At 42.3% G+C, this 18,707-nt stretch overlaps 1 protein-coding gene across 3 annotated transcripts in view; it reads right to left on the bottom strand.

The window, feature by feature from the left end:
- Positions 1 to 9,727: 9,727 nt before the first annotated feature.
- Positions 9,728 to 18,707, bottom strand: part of LOC306845113 (angiomotin-like 2a) — a 39,233-nt gene continuing 30,253 nt past the window's right edge. For all 3 annotated transcript variants that reach the window (XM_079377704.1, XM_079377702.1, XM_079377703.1), the window contains 10 exons: positions 17,276 to 18,068; positions 17,002 to 17,194; positions 15,305 to 15,449; positions 15,124 to 15,210; positions 13,339 to 13,634; positions 13,041 to 13,240; positions 12,832 to 12,933; positions 12,567 to 12,733; positions 11,905 to 12,072; positions 9,728 to 11,562 (listed from right to left, as the gene is read on the bottom strand). In XM_079377704.1, the coding sequence (XP_079233830.1) occupies positions 11,492 to 11,562; positions 11,905 to 12,072; positions 12,567 to 12,733; positions 12,832 to 12,933; positions 13,041 to 13,240; positions 13,339 to 13,634; positions 15,124 to 15,210; positions 15,305 to 15,449; positions 17,002 to 17,194; positions 17,276 to 17,997 (2,151 nt within the window). In that variant the 5' untranslated portion in view covers positions 17,998 to 18,068 and the 3' untranslated portion in view covers positions 9,728 to 11,491. The remainder of the gene's footprint in view (positions 11,563 to 11,904; positions 12,073 to 12,566; positions 12,734 to 12,831; positions 12,934 to 13,040; positions 13,241 to 13,338; positions 13,635 to 15,123; positions 15,211 to 15,304; positions 15,450 to 17,001; positions 17,195 to 17,275; positions 18,069 to 18,707) is intronic.

Here is an 18,707-nt window from a genome sequence, read left to right as displayed (position 1 = left end):
AAGTATACCCAGAACACAGAGATGATAAGGATAGGGAGTTTATTTAACAACACCATAGGAAGTACTGGAATGCAGGTGAGTAAACTGTTAGATGATACTTGGGATGTAATGAATAGGAGAGTGATAGCAGACTTCGTCTCACAGGACCAGGATATCGTGGAAGGATGATGGGAGGAACCCACACACTCTAGTACGTCTGGAGTACACAGGGAAGAACGGAGGATGGAGACGAGGAGGACACGCTGGAGAGACACAGGAGGTAAGTACAAGGAACTAACACACTGAACATCTTACTTGGAATCTTTGTTGGAGTAGAGAATGAGTCCAATACGCATCAACGAGACCGGATGTAGGAGTGAGGTGATGAGTCTGCTTATAAAGCCAGCTTGATGAGTGTGCTGATGGGTGACAGGTGCATGTGATTAGTATTCAGGTGAGGGAGTGCGCTGGGATTGGCTGGTGTGAATCTCTGGCTGTTCTGTGTCAGCATTCCTGTCCTTCGAAAAATAAGTTGAGCAATGAGAGTTGTCTTCTGAGGCAAAGAGGTCGACCTCTGCCCTGCTGAAGATCTCCCAGATTTGTTGAACCATTTGTGGCTGGAGCATCCACTCTTCTGAGGGGACATTGGTCCGACATAGCATGTCTGCTCCTCGCTTCAACCTGTTTGGCACATGCGCTTCTCTCAGTTGAGCTGACCCCATTCCAAGAGGTGCTCTACCAGAATGAAGAGGCGCTTCGAGGAGAGACCGCCTTGGCGATTTATACAGGACACCACCGTCATGCTGTGCGAGTCGACTAAAACGTAGTGTCCGGCAGAAAGGTGTGAAGGCCCAAACATACTGCAAGCATTTCCAGGCAGTTGATGTAAAGCCGACCTTCCTCTTTTGACCAGTGGCCGAAAGTGAAAGTGAAAGTGACGTGACATACGGCCATGGTGACCCATACTTGGAATTTGTGCTCTGCATTTACCCATCCAAAGTGCACACACACAGCAGTGAACACACACAAACTGTGAAGACAAACCCGGAGCAGTGGGCAGCTATTTATGCTGCGGTGCCCGAGGAGCAGTTGGGGGATTGGTGCCTTGCTCAAGGGCACCTCAGTCGTGGTATTGAGGGTGGAGAGAGCGCTGGACATTCACTCCTCTCACCTACAATTCCTGCCAGCCCGAGACTCGAACTTTGGATTACAAGTCCAACTCTCTAACCATTAAGCCACGATTTCCCCGGTTTACCATTGCACAGCGCTCCCCAACCTGTGTTGGAAGCGTCTGTCGAGACCACCTTCCTTCTGCAGACCATTCCCAGGGGAACGCCCCATTCCATACACTGAGGGTGTTTCCAAGGGGCCAGAGCAGCTATGCAGGCCTGGTCCACCTTAATGTGGAGGCGTGGGATGGAACTAGTGGTTTCAACCAGTACTGAAGGGGCTGCATGCGAAGCAGGTCCAACTGAAATACTGGAGTCACGGAGGCCATGAGGCCCAGCATCCTCCGAAACACTTTGAGAGGGCAAGAGGCTCCAACTTTGAATGAGGCCGCAATCTGCTGAATGGCCAGAGCACGTTCTGGCGTGACTGCCGCCCTCATTTGGGTTGAGTCGAGAACTGTTCCCAGGAACGATATCCGTTGACTAGGGACAGCGTGCTCTTGGCAAAATTGACCTTGAGTCCTAGGCATTCTAAGTGGCTGAGGAGGAAGGATCTGTGAGATAGTAGCTCATCCTTCGACTGGGCCAGGATGAGCCAGTCGTCAAGGTAATTCAGAATACGGATTCCCATCTGTCTCAGTGGGGAAAGAGCCACATCCATGCACTTCGTAAAAGTGCGAGGAGCTAGAGACAGTCCGAAGGGGAGGACCATGTATTGATATGCCACTCCCTCGAAGGCGAATCTCAAGAATCTTCTGTGAAGGGGAGCTATCTGGATGTGAAAGTAGGCATCTTTCAGATCTAGTGAAAAGAACCAGTCCCCTGGACATACTTGCGAGAGGATCTGTTTCAATGTAATCATTCTGAACGCCCGTCTCATGAGTGCACGATTTAGGTGTCTGAGATCGAGGATGGGCCTTAACCGGCCATCCTTTTTGGGGATGAAGAAGTAACGGCTGTAGAAGCCTGACTCTGAGCTGGCGGAACCGTCTCTACAGCTCCTAACTTCATCACCTCGGAGCACAGGGCATGACCGTCCGTGGTCTGCTCTAAGGTGGGGACCACGACGCTGAATCGCGGGGGTCTTCAGTGAAGTAAAGTGAGTAGCCTTGTTTTATAATCCTCAAAACCCAATCTGACACTCCGGGGATGGCCTGCCAGTCTTGGGGTGACTGGAAGCAGCTGCATAACTGGAGCGCTTTGGCAAGAAGTGCCGCATTGCCTGGGATGACTTCTGCGCAGCAGTGAAGTGTTCTGCTAAACCCTCGACTGCAGGTCCAAACAGGCCAGTGTGTGTGACCAGGGAGTCGAGGAAGGGAACCTTATCCGCATCCTTGATCTCTGTAAGGGTCAACCATAGGTAGCGCTCGAGGCAGTCTGTCGTACCCTTTTTCTTCGGCGCCATCGACCGATATGAGGACGGATGAAGAGAAGGCACGTAGGCAGGCCGAGTAGGGGCGGGCCAACGTTTGGTGAGCTCATCGTGGACCTCTGGGAAAAATGGTGAAGCTAGTTGACGAGGGGCGCCCAAGCATGAAACGCACTCGTCATGACCATCAGTGACAGTAGTAGCGCGGCATTTGCAAAAATTTGCTCTTAGAAATTTGCTCTGATAGAATCGCCAGATGGTGGCAGGGGACCGGAAGGCCGCAGCTGCTGCAGACGCTGAGGGCGGCTGAGGAGCGGCGAAGTCAGCCGAGCAGGAAAGGGTCTTGATCCGCTGCGAGGCTTGTTCACGGTGAAGGCTTGAGTCTCGTAGAGCGAAGATCTTGCAGTCGTCACTGAAGGAGAAGAAATCTGAGGATCCTATGGCGAAATGCCTGCTTATAGCCAGATGGCCCCACCAATGGGTGGGCTCTGGTGGGATTCGTCGCCATAGGCTTGTGTAGCTCCTCTGCCGAGCCATTGGTTAGTTTTTTATTCACTGCACAAACCAATGGCTGTGCAGATACACTGCGTTACTGAAAAGGCCTCAGTCATCAGAAAAAAAGGAGTTTTCCCCCATAGCATCTTAGCAAACGCAGTACGAGTAAGGTATCGATAGGGAACAGGGTATGTCTGATCTTAGAATGCAGATTTAGTAGAGATCCATTAATGCCCTGTCAAGAGAAATTATAATTCTGTTTCTCATCTGTTTACCCTGGAAAAGTATTCAAAATCAGTGTCAGAAAAGGGATGATACCACTCTCAATCTTTGTTTCTGTATTTGTTCTTTAGTTCAGAGATGTAGATCATTCTGGCAGCTGCAGAAAACAAGACAACCATGCTTTAGAAGTATGTGTGACAAAATGTTTTTTTGTTTTTTACTTAAAAAAATTAACTTGTATCATTTAGTTATTTACTGAATTAAGCCTCTGGTAGTCCATGGGCATTTCAGGCAGTAAAACTTTTTTTTTTTTTAAATCAGAATAGTACAAGATTTTTGTGGCACTGGCTAGGTGAGTATAAAACAAAATTGTGGACAGGATTGAAAAGGCGTGGATTTAAGTTTTAAGCCACTTAGGGTATGTTTACACAGCAACGATGGAAAAAGAAAAAAAATGGAAAAGATTTTCCTTTGTGTTTTTTGCAAAGGCAGTTTTGCATACAGACAACAATGTTGTAGCCTATCCCTTGTTGGATCCATGAAAACGACTAAAAAATTACTGCCATAGGAATTTGAAACTGCAAAGCATTTTTTGTGGCTTCAATCTAAAACTAAGCTATGGTGCAGAAAAAGGCCATTAAGAATTTGTTATGCTTATTGTCTTCTGTCAATTTTGACCTCCAGAATCACAAGTGTAACTCCAAAATTAAGTACCAAAATGTAAAGTACAAACAGCAGCTTATTTACAAGTTTAAAAGGGTAGATGATATTTATACTTATACAGACATTGCCTAAATTCTTTGTTGTGTGTAGTAATTCACATTCGACAGGCCCCTCAAAAAAAAAAAAATTCCCGGCAGCAGAGCATTCTGGATTCTTCTGTGGCTCATATGTAGCAAATTGGCAACAAGACATAAATATCTATCCAACTCATCATGTGCATGTGGCATCTAATATGTATGTACTAAAGGTTATGCTGAGAGGGCACTTAGAAACAGCCATTTCTCCACATTTTCTCTCCCTGCCATGTGCAAACATGAGACGAGAGCATGTGCGCTACTAAATAAGTGACACTGTCCATCCTCACTTGTCAGCGTGTGACTGGGATTGAGCTCTTGTGAAACAGCATAGTGAACATTCCTGTCTACAGCATGCATCACATAGCAGTGCAAGGACCTTATCTGGGTTAACATGGTATGCTGTTACTGGGAAAAAAAAATCATCACATGCCGGGTAAATCAAACCGTGTCTGTGAATAAACATGTTTCAGTGAAAGCATGGAATTCTGAAGAGGTTTCTGACAAACACGAAAACATTTGAAAACCGATTGCTATTTCACAAGCCACTTCATAACACACAGACCTGGACGTAAATACAGGTTACGGATGCTTCACGATGACTAATTCATATTTGCAATGCTGCAACATAGACACTTTGAGTCTTTTGCCAGGTAATTTGAACACTTCATCAGTCTGACATTCATCAGGCATGTCTGACCTTCCTGTGGAGCTCTTGATATAAGTCGTTGGATGTTCTTTAGACTGGAGGCACAATAACAGATCATAATTAGGCTATCTTTAGAATAGAGTCACAGTGACAGAGATTAGAATTTGCCTCATCTAGTCTTTATTCCATCTTACATAAGGCCTTGTCTTTGTCAACCTGTCATTAAAGAACATGCTGGAGATGTAACATGATGTGTGTGAGAAATAAAAGACAAAATCAAGGTAAACATCACTATTGTGCACCATTTCCAATAAAACTGTGTAATATGAAAATATTTTTAGGGGTTTATCATACATAAAAGACTAACAGTGAAATCATCCAACGGAGCCTGCAATTTATTCCAAAAATGTTTCTATTAACGTCATTTTCATCGTTTTTTAACAATACAATATTTGAGGTGGAGTTGTGTTTTAAATTAAACCAAAATTATTTAGTGGTTATGTTATTTATTTATTTTATTCTTTGAGGTTGAAATTTTCATAATTTTCATAATAAAAGTAATTTCACGTTCTTCTGTTAAACCTAATATTTAAAGATTTTTAATCACAGCTGATTGCACAGAAACTTACATCACCCTAATACACCTCACTGTGACTAATAAGATAGCCATTCTGAGCTGAACATTGCATAAAACATGACAAAACAGCTGGGTGTCAGACTCAGATCCCTATGACAGGAAGATGATACTTTTGAACTTCCTGTTGCTCCACCTTTAGCACTCACTTTTCAAATGCATGTGTCTGAAAAGATTATCCTGACTCAGTAACACCACACCCTCCATTTGTGGAGCCCTTTTGTTCATTCGGGTTAGTAAAAAACAGCTAATCGGTGTGCAAAATTACAACACAAATTCCACTCCAAAGTGAGTTATTCTGTATATCAGTAAAAAATGTTTTTGAACTCCCTCAAATGCTTCAGTTATAGTCCTGAGTTTTCTTCCAGGAAATTACATGTCACAATATCCTGAATTTAAATAATTAAAAAACATAAGGCCTGGGCAGGCCTGATTGAGTTGCGTTAGTACTGTGTTGTTGCCACCGTTGCGCAGATCAGACAGAACCAACTGGTTGTTAACCAATTTGGTAACACTTTATTTCGATAGTCCACTTTAGACATTCTACTAGCAGTAAGTAACTTTGCAACTACATGTCAACTAGCAGTCATTAGAGTATTAGTAGACTGCCTGCTTAATATCTTCTAACACTTTATTTTGATTGGTCCACAACATACAACATACTGACTATTAGAAACTTTGCAAGTATATGTCAACTTACTCTACTAACCCTAAACCTACCCTATTGAGAGTTAGTAGACATGTAGTTGCAAATTAATGAGAATTAGTTGACATGTAGTTGACATGTAGTTACAAAGTTACTTATAGTTAGTAGAATGTCTAAAGTGGACTATCGAAATGAAGTGTAACCACCAATTCTATATGCTTTTGTTGAGCTCATCTGTTCACATTAATATAACTCATTTTTAAAATAATTGCACTTAGTAGCAAAATACATGGTGAAAAACTATACCCATGATGCTGTATAGAAATTCCACCAATAAGAGAGTCGCAGCAAGCAAAGCATACCAAAAAAGATCTTTAACTCTGTTCCAGATTGGTAGGCTATAATAAATGATCTGTGGGGTATTATGAGCTGAAACTTCACAGACATGTTCTGGGGTCACCCTAGACTTATATTATATCATATAAAAGAGGCATAATAGGATGCCTTTAAAATTAGACGGCCATAACCTTCTTTGGAAAGGAAAGGGGAAAGAGTTGGTGAGGGAACTTTATTCCATACACACTCCTGGAGGTTTTGGAATCTCAGCGAGTCTCCTTGGAAACTGATGGAAAACAACATTTGACTTATTGAATTGTTTTTCTAGGTATGTGTTACTAAGGTCCTTGACCAAGAACATGTTACTGACATCTTTGGAACATCTGTAAAGGCCAGTATTAACAATGTGCTTTTCATTTGCTGAGTTAGTGAGGCCATCACTGGAAAAAACTATTCTGAACACTGATGGGAACCATTTTTCATGATGGTTATCATACTTAACCTGTTAATGTATAGAGAAAGCATGAATGCATTTTGTTCTTCTGCAGGACACAAAAGAAGATATTTTGAACAACGTTTGGAACTAAACAACGTTGGAGCCTACTGACTTTCAGTTTATGGATAAACAAGAGATTTCTTAGAATATGTTCCACAGAGGAAAGAAAGTCATTCAGTAAGTAAATGATGACAATTTTCATTTTTGGGTGAACTGTCACTTATCAACTGACAATTCACTATGAACATCACCTATAGCAATAGGATTGCACTACATGTTCATCTGAAGAAACTGCAGATATCTTCAAGGCATTTACATTTTCAAATTGCAGATGTTTCTAGAATAGAATGTAATAGAATAGAATAGTCCCTGGTGGTTCCACTGAAATTTGGGGAGCCTGGGAAGCCTGCTAAAACAAGCAGAGTGCCAAGAATGACATTCCCCATGGAACAGCGTGAGATTTTAGTATGCACACTAACAGATGTTGAAGCTCTTAGTCCACCAATCTGACCTCTCACCTAGACAGAACACCAGAAATGAACAAGACTGTTCAAGTGAGACGAGAAGCTTTCAGTTACATAAAGACACAGTGGCATACAAATGATTTATAAGCCCAGCAACCTGCTGTTGCGCAAGGACAGTGATGGTTCTGGTAGTGGAAGGAGGTGACAGCTAACACACCAGGCCATTGGTTGACCTTGAAGTAGACTGGAGGAGTGAAACATTCCTTGCGTCTGTACTCCTTCAGCTGAGAAAAGTCACACTGATCTGTCACAAGTAAACCCATCGGCCAGGTATCTTGCAAAGCATTTATGGAATGCCAGCTCACACCTACTGAGGGAGGCATGTGAGGCAAAATATTTATCCTGAAAACAGAAACCCACTGAAGAACACACACAGTCCTCTTCTCAGTGGATTTATTTAACACTGTTAGGTGTCCTGCAGCGTTTAAGTAATCACGTTGCTCAGAGTGTGTTTGAGGATCATTGTATTAATGCATAGGCTACTACAAAGTAGTTTATCCTGAAACATTAATGCATTGAGTTGGCAGGCTGGAACCAACAGCAAAAAGGCTGCTCTTATACAGTGAATCATTTGTCTGCATTCTTTAGAAAACTATTTCAGAAATGCAGCTGATGAACAGAACTTGGGAGTCAACGTTCTTAAGAGATTAATGCTGCTGACAGAGCAGGGAGGAAAGGTGAAAATCTACCAGGCACATTTTTCATATAGGTTTGTGCATTATACAAGCCCACTCGCAATTAGATTAATTATGAAAAGTGAGACTTCTGCATGAGGCTCCAGTCTCTCAAAATCTTCCTGAAAAGACTCAAATACTCTTGAAGTTCAAACCCTGATCAACCTGTACTTTTCAAGTAACTCTGAAGACCTTGATTAGCTTGCTCGGGTGTATTTGATTAGAGTTGGGGCAAAACTTTGCAGAGCAGGGCTAGATTTGAGGAACCTTGCTCTTGAGGTTTTGTTGAGGTAAATAAGATCTAAATGATGCATGGTTTCTCATCTCTGGCTCTGGAGATCCTGGAGCTTAGCTCCAAAACTTATCAAACACACCTGAACAAGCTAATCAAGGTCTTCAGGATTACTAGAAAATTACAGGCAGGTAAGTTTGTTACTACATTCCGCAGGACCATGAAGGATGATAGTTGAGAAACCTTGCGATATTGTTTGAAACTGTGTTGAGATTAAAGTCTGCAAGTTTTCAGTATGAAAAATTCTCATTAAATTGTCTAGATGTGTTAGTAACGTAACTATTTAATATTGCTATACTCTTTAATATTGTATCAGCATTCTCATTTGGCTGATTTTATTTCTCCACATTAATTTTTTCTGAAGAAACATCCAAGACAAAACTGATAGTTTAAAGATATATAACTGAACTGAGAATTCCACTACGCCTCCTGAGTTATGAAAGATCAACATCTGAGGTATAGAATTTTCCCCTGGGTGCTGAAAAAAAAAGAACTGCATTTCAGCTCTTCTTATCTGACATGTCAGACATCTCTCTTCTTCCCCATTTGGAATGGAATGCTTTAACATGTTTTACTCTACCAGAGGGCAAATTCCTCTTGATGTTGAGCTATGAAGCTTTGAATCAATTTGGCTTGCAAAGTGTTCCAAACTGTTTAGACCCTTGTCTGGTTAGCTCTAATTTGCCTAAGGCAGATAAATGTCCTACCTTGCATCCGAATATGCCTATTTTCCTACTATATGATAGGTGAAAAACAGTGTATGAAAAGAGTACCATGTCTGAATTCATGGTAATCAAAACAGAAGGTGTAAATACCCAGATGACCTACTAGTTCCACCGAGATTCTAAAGAGCACATCTGATGCTATTAGAGTAAAGTTGTGAATAGTAGAGAAGCATTGTTTGTTTCACAGTGCTTGTTTCACCTCAAACGTAGTACCTACTCAGTAAGCAATTTTGGATTCACCTCTCAAGTTGAAAGCGAGCTCACAGAGGCCAAAATGATGTCTATGCAAAACCACAAAACAGTAGGCTACTGGTTACTTCCATAATTGTATTCTAAGCATTTGGTTAATCATTGTGTTTTCATTATAGCAGATTGGTCTGTGTTGCAAATTTTTTCCACGTCCTCCATTTTAACATTTGCGCGGTTGATGAGAGGAATGTTCTTTTCGCAGCTTTGAGAGCAAAGCTGGAATGTGGCCTCTCTTCATGAATCCTGCTTGCCAACAGTGAAGCAGGTGGCAGAATTGTTTTGCTGTTGTGAATAAGGCTCCCTTGTGCTCTAAAAGAAAGATGTCATTCATGCCAAAGAAGGGACACCATAAGGAGCAGCTTGCGTAGACTTGCACATGTGAAACATCTCAGGAGGACACACCACTCATACCTCCCTCTAAACACATCTGTCTTTTCCGTTAAGACAAAAAACCAGCCGACACGCTGTCTTTGTAAAGATATATATTAAAATTTTATTCAAATTACTGAAATGTTAAATGACATACAAAACAATTAACCCCATTCTTGAAGTTCACAGCAACATCCAAATATGGGTCAACCAGTTTGAACTGCGTATCTACATTTCACGCCGCTAATGCTCATATTTTATTATATAACTTAATCGTAATGCAAATCTTTGGCATGTTCACATTACTAAATACCAAAAAGTAAAATAATACACAAAATATATTAAATTCTCTCGTTTCAAAACAGCCCTTTCTGTAAACAGTCCAAGTAGTGAACAAAACAAGCATGACTCCACTACAAAGCATTGACCAGCAAGTGCATTGTACCAGAGCCTGTAGGAAAATAAAAGTAGCATTTAATGATAGCGAGAAAGGTTAAATTAACATGGTATGATAATTATTACCCACATAGATAAGACTGTTTGCTTTCACGGTAACCTTTTATATCGTTATCCCACCATAATGCAAGTGTAGTCTTGATTGAGAACAGGCAGAAAAATCTCTGTCTCAGAAATCAAGGCTAGTCACAGTCGCTACATTGGAGAACATTTGAGTCACAAAATCAAACTAGCGTCATATGCTTATAGTAGAACCAGCTACAGCAGCACTACACAAATAAACAGATCTAAAAAGAGGATGGTAGTCTAAATGCCAGTCGTTTTGAACAAGGCCAAAGGTCAGACTGCAGATAGCATTTTTCCTCTGAGCAGGGGCATTCCGCCACGGAGGAATGTGGGAAGATTAGCTCCAGCTTGTCTGCAAGGGAGTGGCAAGCGTGGTGGTGGCAGTTCTGGGTGCAAAATAATAATAATATGGCATCTGAAACATCAGCCCCCTGTCCCTCCTAAGGGTAACACTTCCCTAAGTGTCACTAAAAGAGCATGTACTCATCCCCAAAAGGAGGCTTCCCATTCCTCAACTTAAATCTGGAAACGAGAAGCGCCTGCTGTCAGTCAGTTATAGTAAGAACGCCAACTGTAATGATAATTTAGTCAAAGGGAGTGCTAGTAAAGGTATTTACCCAACTATTCTGGTAAATAGGTTCCAGGCCTCCAGGTTCAAACTGTATCTGGCCTCCTACAATCCAAACTATTCTTTTCTTTATATTTAAGGATGAAGCAGTTGCGATGGTACATCTACTATACATGGAGCACATAAAGTTAGAGATATATTTTATCTAGGAATATGGGATATGGTCTTACATGGGTCGGTATACTTAGTTGGTTAAAATAAAAAAAATAAAAACACCACTGCCCTTGGTTGTTCCTCAAATGAAAAGCAAATGCAAAAACAAAAGTTTCACAACAGTGGGATATTTCTTCCTATTTCTCCATTTTGTCACACAGTCAGCAGCAATACTCATAAATACAAAAGAACATATACAATGTGTTTATAAACACTTAAGATGTCTTGTGGTAGCTTTTTGGAGCTCTGTAGAGTACTGTCCAAGTACCTCAACATTCAGACCATACATCTCACAGTCCAGGTTGAGAGCCACCAGCTGAGATTGAATACTGTTCTTTAACGTGTGGAGGAACTGTCAGGAGAGCTCAGCTCTCCTCCACAGAGGATCAGTTTTAGGTTACTCCCACTATTCGTTCTTCGCTCTTTCTGATGCTTCAATGGTGAGCTCCTTCTCATAGCAAGCACAGGATTCTCTTGATGTGGTTGGTCCTCAGATGGACATCCAATGAGAATCTTCTGTGTGTAAGAACAGCAGGCAGCATCGAGCTGAACACCCTTTCATCTCAGATGAGAATCTCCACCATGTCGTTTTCAACAGCGCTGCTGATCTGGTTTGTGTGGAGAGCAGTGGAATCTGCAATGAAATACAAGATCTTCAGTTTTGTTGGCTAATGCCTGGAGAGCAAATGAGGGCGGAGGTTTTGCAAAACTTTGACTATGTTTTGTTTGAGTTCACTCCCCAATCGCTGCTTTGACATGGTGCTCAGGTTACTCTTTAACCACTCTGGTTCAAAAGGGCAAGTATGCACCATCATTACAGAAGTTCTAACCGTTAAGCATTGTCTTTGTCACCTGATACTACATATTAGAATTATGACATTGTGTGTCAATCAACAGAACTTATCAAACTACTCCAGAAATACCAAATACAGTAAGTGACACAAGAAAAGATGGGTTTATGCATGAGTTTACACACCAGGACTGGGAGCAATGGAAGATTGTGGAGCAGGTTCTGTTTTAGGGTTAGTCTCATCTGAAAGATCTTCACACTGGGTGCTGCTGTCTCGACACTGGGTTTTGTCTAGCGGATGGGGCAACGGGGGCAATGACGCGGCTGCCGTCTGGTCATCCGAGAGGCTCTTCCCTAAAAATCGCAGACGGAAAAGGAAACAGTTTAATTACCGGTTCCAACATAGGCATTCCACCACGCAAACATTTGCCATCCTGTAAACTCCCTTTACTATTCTGGAGGATCTATTCTAGAAAACAGCAAAATGCATTCCATTTCAAAAGATGTAGACTATTTCAAGAACACCGGCTAGTCGTAGCACTCATTTTATTTTGGCTGACACATTCTTGCTTGGCAACATTACTTCTTGGACGCTAAGTAAAGAAGCTGCCAGTTGTCCAGTTGAACGTGTATGTAATTTTTAGTTCAGATGTGTTACAGACATATAGCAGGGGTGTCCAATCCTGCTCCTGGAGGGTCAGCGTCCTGCAGAGTTTAGCTGCAACCCTAATTAAACACACTTGAACCATCTAATCTAGGTTTTCAGGATTGCTATAAACTTTCAAACTTTCAGGTTGGAGCTAAACTCTGCAGGATTGGAAACCACTGGCTATGGCTACTATGCTCACCTTTGGTTCGGGTGCTGATAGCTGTGGCAACCGTGTTGATGGAGGGAACAGATCGAGCAGGTCGTAGGCCTTGCGACTCAGGTCGGCCTTGCTCCCGTCGTGACCGCTGTTGCATGACCTTTATAATGGCATCCTTCTCCAAAAGTTGAGCATAAAGCGCCCGAATCCTGATAAAACAGATGCAGCATGGAGACTATTGGAAATTTTGTTAACAAATTTTTATTGACTTTCCAGTTGTGGATAGAGATAGTAATAGTGGACATACCGGTTTTCCATCTCCTGATGTCTGTGGTTAGGGGACGGCAGGTCCTCATTGAAGCTGCTATTGGGTGAATGGCGAGGTGAATGGTTGATGATTGTTGTATCCCTGAAAAGAGCATTACAGTTATACAAGAGTTTATACAAGCTTTATCTCAAATTAATTCCAATGTCCTGTCCTTTTAGGCAGGGCTTCTATCACTTGCTTTGATTCACCTCTGAGCTGCAGCAGTAGCAGCGGCATCCATGGCGAATTGACGCATCGTGCTCTCTTCAAGGTACTTCTGCTCCCAGCGGGTTATATCAGCCTCCAGGGCCAGAACCTGCTCCTCTTGCTCCCTCAGCTGCTGATGCAGAGATGACACGTTAAGGTCCGAGTAGGACCCAGGACTCGTTTGCTGGGCTTGAGACTGCCACTGAAAGAGAAAGGAAAAGTTTACTTGTTGAGGCCAAAACATTATTTTCTCACCAGTTTGGTGCACAAAAGATTGTCTCTTATTTCTTTTTTTTTTACCTGCTGTGCTCTCAGGCTCTTCAGCTCCTGCTCCAGTCTGGTCCTCAATCTCAACTCCAGTGCCTCCCTCTTCTCACATGCTGCCTGCAACTGTGCCAGGGCGCTCTGCATTCTCTCCACCTTCTCAACATAAGCTCTTTTCCTTCGTAACTCTTCTTCCAGCTGCCTATTTCGTGTCTGAGCGGACATCAGCGCTTGCTCCAAGGCTTCTCTGCGCCTCTTCCATTCTTCTCCTGAGACGTGCAGATTCTGCAGCTCTTTTTGCAGAAGTTCCCGCTCTCTAAGGTGTTCCTCATCTATGGAGAGAAAGAGACAGTCATTGTGAGAACTATGTACCACGACAACTTAATACAGTAAGGGTACAAGCAATGCTTGCTGTTCACTCATCATGCCTAGTTGTTACACAGGCCACAAAATGAATGACCATGCTGTAGGACTGGGGTGTGTCCAGAGCATTCTCTGGGCTGTAGTCTCATTCTAACCAATTCTCAGGGGATAAGCTTCCCACAAGAGTCTGGAACAAAAGAGGCATGCTTGATTTACACATGTCTGTCTGGGTTTGCAGGGGAGTGGCTGAGTTTCCGCGTGTCCTTTGACCTACACTGCAGACTGCTTTAGAATTCCCAGATTACAAAAGCAATTCAGTGAATTCCCATTTGGGATGCTGAATTCTGAAATACTCTATGATGACTTGGCTCACTGAAAAGGGACATACGAGAGCCCAGCTCACTTGTTTCTGGGTCACTTTGAATGCCTTGTGAGATGGAAAACAAATTAGACTGCAGTTAGTCTTCCATTCCGCTCCTACTCTGATTATACAACCCAAAACAAATGCCTTTGGATGGAATGCAGACTTCCTCTTATCCACTTACGCACACAGGCACGTCTTTGTACCAACTGAATATCTGGAATGCCTCTGAGGCAGGGAGTAAACATGTAAAGCAAACAGCTCCACAAGGTCATAAATGTTAACTTATACATCATTATAAGTAATTAGAAATGCTGAATCTTGGCTTGGACATGCTTATGTATTGGCTCACAAGAAATTTTAAACATTTAAACATCCATGCTTTTTGTTTGCACAAAACTTCTGTTTCAGACTTGGAGGTAAACTAATTTTAATACATAAAAATGAAAGATCACTTCATACATCTATCGTTGGGGAATAGAAAAAAAAAGGCCATTCCAAATGGGTCAAATCAAATACTGAACAACAACAACAACCTAATTGTTCAAAACAAATCTAATTTACCCTAACACAGCTCTAAATTCTTTAGCACTAATATGCCCAAAAATGGAGAGCCAGCGCATACCATCAGAATGGGTGCTTAGGGCCTCAGAAGCTGAACTAGTGGTGGGGGCTGTTGGAAAGCATTCCAGGAGGAAGGAATATCCCAAAATACCTGAAAATATTTCAGGAATCCAGGTCACATTTACTTCCAGTGTTAATAATGGTTGGGTGGTCAAATTCTGAAAGCAACTATCTGAGATGCAGAATACAGTGTGTACCCAACCAGCTATTCACTGAACCCTACATGGTACTTAATTTGGTCTTTTGCTATGGAACATTTCAGCTTAATAAGAAATACATTAAACCAAACAATTTGTCAGGAATCACATCAATGATAACCACACAGTGCATTATTGTCAGAGGAATGCATCATTATGCCTACAACATAAACATAAAAAGTCAGTGGTAACAGCTGGGGCTGCTCACATGGTTGACCGCACTGTCCGCACATTGGGAGAAAGATAATTTATAGTGAAGCAAAGGGGAATTCTTACTTTGCTCAACCAGTTTAGCGAAGGCATGCCGACTCTTGTCTTCAACTTCCATGGCTGCTCTCTGTTTGCTGGCTGTTTCCAGGCGGTCTAATGTGGGAGTCAAAAATTAGTATTTATTGCCTCATACCTAAACATGCAGCTCATATTTAAGACAATTACTCAGCTATGTGAACCGTCTTACCCCTGAGATCTCTGTTGAAGTCATGAAGTCGCTTGATCTCACTCTCAAGCTTGTTCCTCATGGTTTTCTCAAGGGCTTCTCTCTTTGCAGATCCCTTCATAAGAGTCTCATAGGCCTCCGATATCCTCTGAATCTCCTGTTCGAGCTGAAAGAGAGGGGAAAGGCATTTTAATATCTTTACCTAAAGGAACTCATCAGTTTCTGGTTCTCGTTCACTTTCACTGTATGGAAAAGAACAAGTTGGTCATTGTGCTAAGTATTATGCTAAGGACGGATGTCATACGGATTTGAAACAACATGACGGTGAGTATACCAGAGAATTTCCATTTTTGGGTCAACTATACAGTTTCATACACCTAAACATTATAAGACAATGATCAGAGAGCAAGAATGACAGATAGACAAAAACAATACAAAAGAGAAAGAGAGAGGAATGTGCTTGGCTGAGCTCATCCTGGTGCTTGCCTACAAGTGAATCACTCTCACAGAGCTCTTCAGCGACTGGGAATTGAATCAACATTCCAGAAAGAACACTTATGAGTCCCAGGTGTCTGTACATTCATCTCTCTACAGGGCGGGATGCCAAAGGCAAACATAGGGAACAAAGGAAAAGTGCGTGTTGAAGGCATCCCAGTCAGAGACAAGAACAGTACTTCACACTATATGCACCTGTATGGCATTTGTGACTCAGAAAATGGCTCATGAAAGAGCAAATTTTTCCACAACGGTTTAAACTGTCATTACAAAACTCTAAGATGGGAAATATCACTTATTTCCTTGAATCACAGTTCAAATTTTTACTTTAACACATTCATTTCATATAGGTAGTTAAATTCTTAAGCAGGACCCTGGGTGCCATGTGGGGTTCTGTTCAAGAGTGAAAGTGAAAGGGGCCATTCATTCAGGGAATCCACAGCTGTGGGATCTGGTTGTTGCTTTTTGCAGTCCAGTCCGTCAGCTGTGGGCTACGCAAAGCCCCTTCTCCATTCACGGACACAGAGATGAGTGAAGACATCTGCTTCTATTGGCATCCCATTGGAATCCTAACAAAGAGGGCAACAGAACAACACAGGGAGGCCTCCCCCTTTGGAGTTGTCTGATTTGCAATTTATCGCTTTGTATGAAGGCGACTTGATCTTCATAATCCACAGTTCTAATGCAGTTGCTCTGATTCCAAGAACTATGTGGAATCTAAAGTGAAATTCAATCTATGTTACGCTACTGAATGACATATGCAAGGCCCAGTAAACCTTTCCAGAACAAACACACAAACAAAATAAACCCGTTTTTTCCCCTTGTTCTGGCATGACACTCTGGTATTTAAGTGATGACATTATCACATTACAAAAAAATGCTTGGCATTGCAGGCATGGGTAAATTCAGTGTTGTTTCACATGCTAAATAAGTTACTGGGAATTTGAATTCAGTCACTAGGAATGAGTGCTTTTCAAATTAAATCGAAATCCTTGTGATCTTCTCCCTTGCATGCATTCCTACACGGCAAGAGGGCTAATCTCCTTAGGCAGCTAGAAGACACCAGCGCACAATGATTTCTTGTTTCCATATGCTTTGTAAGTCCTTTCTGAGATCAAAATCAAAGGCCACGGCTGCCTCTTTTGCATCAATGGCAAAATGTGGGGGTCATACCAAGAATATAACAGTTTTGGGAGGTTTCGGAACAAAGAGCCCTCTCTTACCTTCTGTAGCCTTGCTGCCTTCTCACTGTAGCTCTCCACTTCTCCTCTCAGTCTTTCGTTCTCTTTAATGAGCTGCTCTACTTGGCAGTTGTTCACCGGGATGCTGTATCCTCCAACAATGACATCCTGACCAGCAGGGGTCAACATGGGCAGGTCGCTATGGCGGGGCACTTGCGACTGGTTTGGAAATAACCTGATAGAGAAGAATATAAACAATTAGTATACCAAACCACCTACAATGTACCTATATGTAATATAAATGATCAAAATGTACCTGTGATGCTGTGAATGGAAAGGGGGAGGCTCTTTGTAAAACTGCCCATGTTCCTGTGAATGACTAAGCATATATCCAGGGGATCTGACCATGAAGGGGTATTCCGGGGGTGGACCACGTTGGTCTGGCTCATGCATCAACCTCTCATTTACAACAGGACCAGAGTGGTTATTAGAAAGCTGGGGGTAGCTATGCGATGAGCTCATGGGAATACTGTCATGGGAACAGTTCCTCTCCAGCGAGAGCTGCATGAGGTGTTCGCTGAGCGAGCGAGCATGTTCTAGCTTCATATCCCACATTCTCTCTTCCTGCTCGGCTCCTCCAACCACAACAGGGGTCTCCAGGCTGCCGTGCTGAAGCCCTACCTGACCTCTCTGGTAGGCCAGGTACTGTGAGTGAGCCTTTGCTTCCTCATAAGTAGGCAGCTCCTCTGTGTGGAGCTGATAGAGGTGGCAGATGGGACTCTCTGAATGCTGGTAGTCCCCCTGGTGCTCTTGGCCCTGGGGCTCTTGCCGGGTGGACAACTGGGGAGAAAGTGATTCCTCTTGCGTTAGGCTTTCCAGGGATGAACGAGGGCTTCCTGCACCTCCACCGCTGCTGCCTCCACGCAGAGCCTGCTGTTGGATGGCCAACAGAGTAGGATCAGTAGGGTTCCCATAACGGAGCTGCTCTTGAATCAGTCGGTGCAGCACCGTGCCTGACGAATCCTCTGCCGTTCTCATTTCAGTCTTTGTTTTGCAGATAGTAATCAATGATACTGTGTATGGAGAGTTTTTTGGGCTAGACTGTGAACCTGGTTTGAAAAAAATAAAAATAATAATTATATTATATAATTTAATTATATAATTATATATATATAATTAAAATAATGATTTAAAATGCAGTCCTTGCTATTGCTCATCTATATTGCAACACTCTACAACAGCAAACACCAGTGAGTGGTGCCTCACTCCACACATGCTTCTAGGCTGACTGCCTTTGCCTATAGCAACACCATGTTTACCCAAAATACCACTGGCACCATCCTACAACCCCCAACATGCACTGGGTTTCCTCTTAAGTTTATACATTTTGATTAGAATTAAAAGTGAAGGAAAATTGGGTAGGATCCAATAACTTTCCAAAGTTGCGAAAAGTATTTCCTGCTACAAAGACAAATTCCTGTCTAGTGTCTCACCTTTGTTTTACAATCACAACTGTAGTAGCAGACACATTGAAATATGCAAAATGGAGCATTATTATAAACAAGGGGATATTATACAAGTTGGTAAGTTCCTCTTTTTTACCTGAATGTGGCACCACAGATGTTGTATCTTCCACAAAACATTTATATATTCTACAAGTCAATAACGTTGGAGTTACAGCATATAGCTCACAAAGAAATTCATAAAATCCTATCGTGCACATTGTGTAAATAAACATTAAACAATAT

Source organism: Barbus barbus (genome assembly GCF_936440315.1).
Source record: "Barbus barbus genome assembly, chromosome: 25".
In the NCBI taxonomy this organism is placed as follows: Eukaryota; Metazoa; Chordata; class Actinopteri; order Cypriniformes; family Cyprinidae; genus Barbus; species Barbus barbus.
The sequence above is the reverse complement of the archived record's forward strand: the minus strand, read 5'-3'. Positions and strand labels throughout refer to the sequence as shown.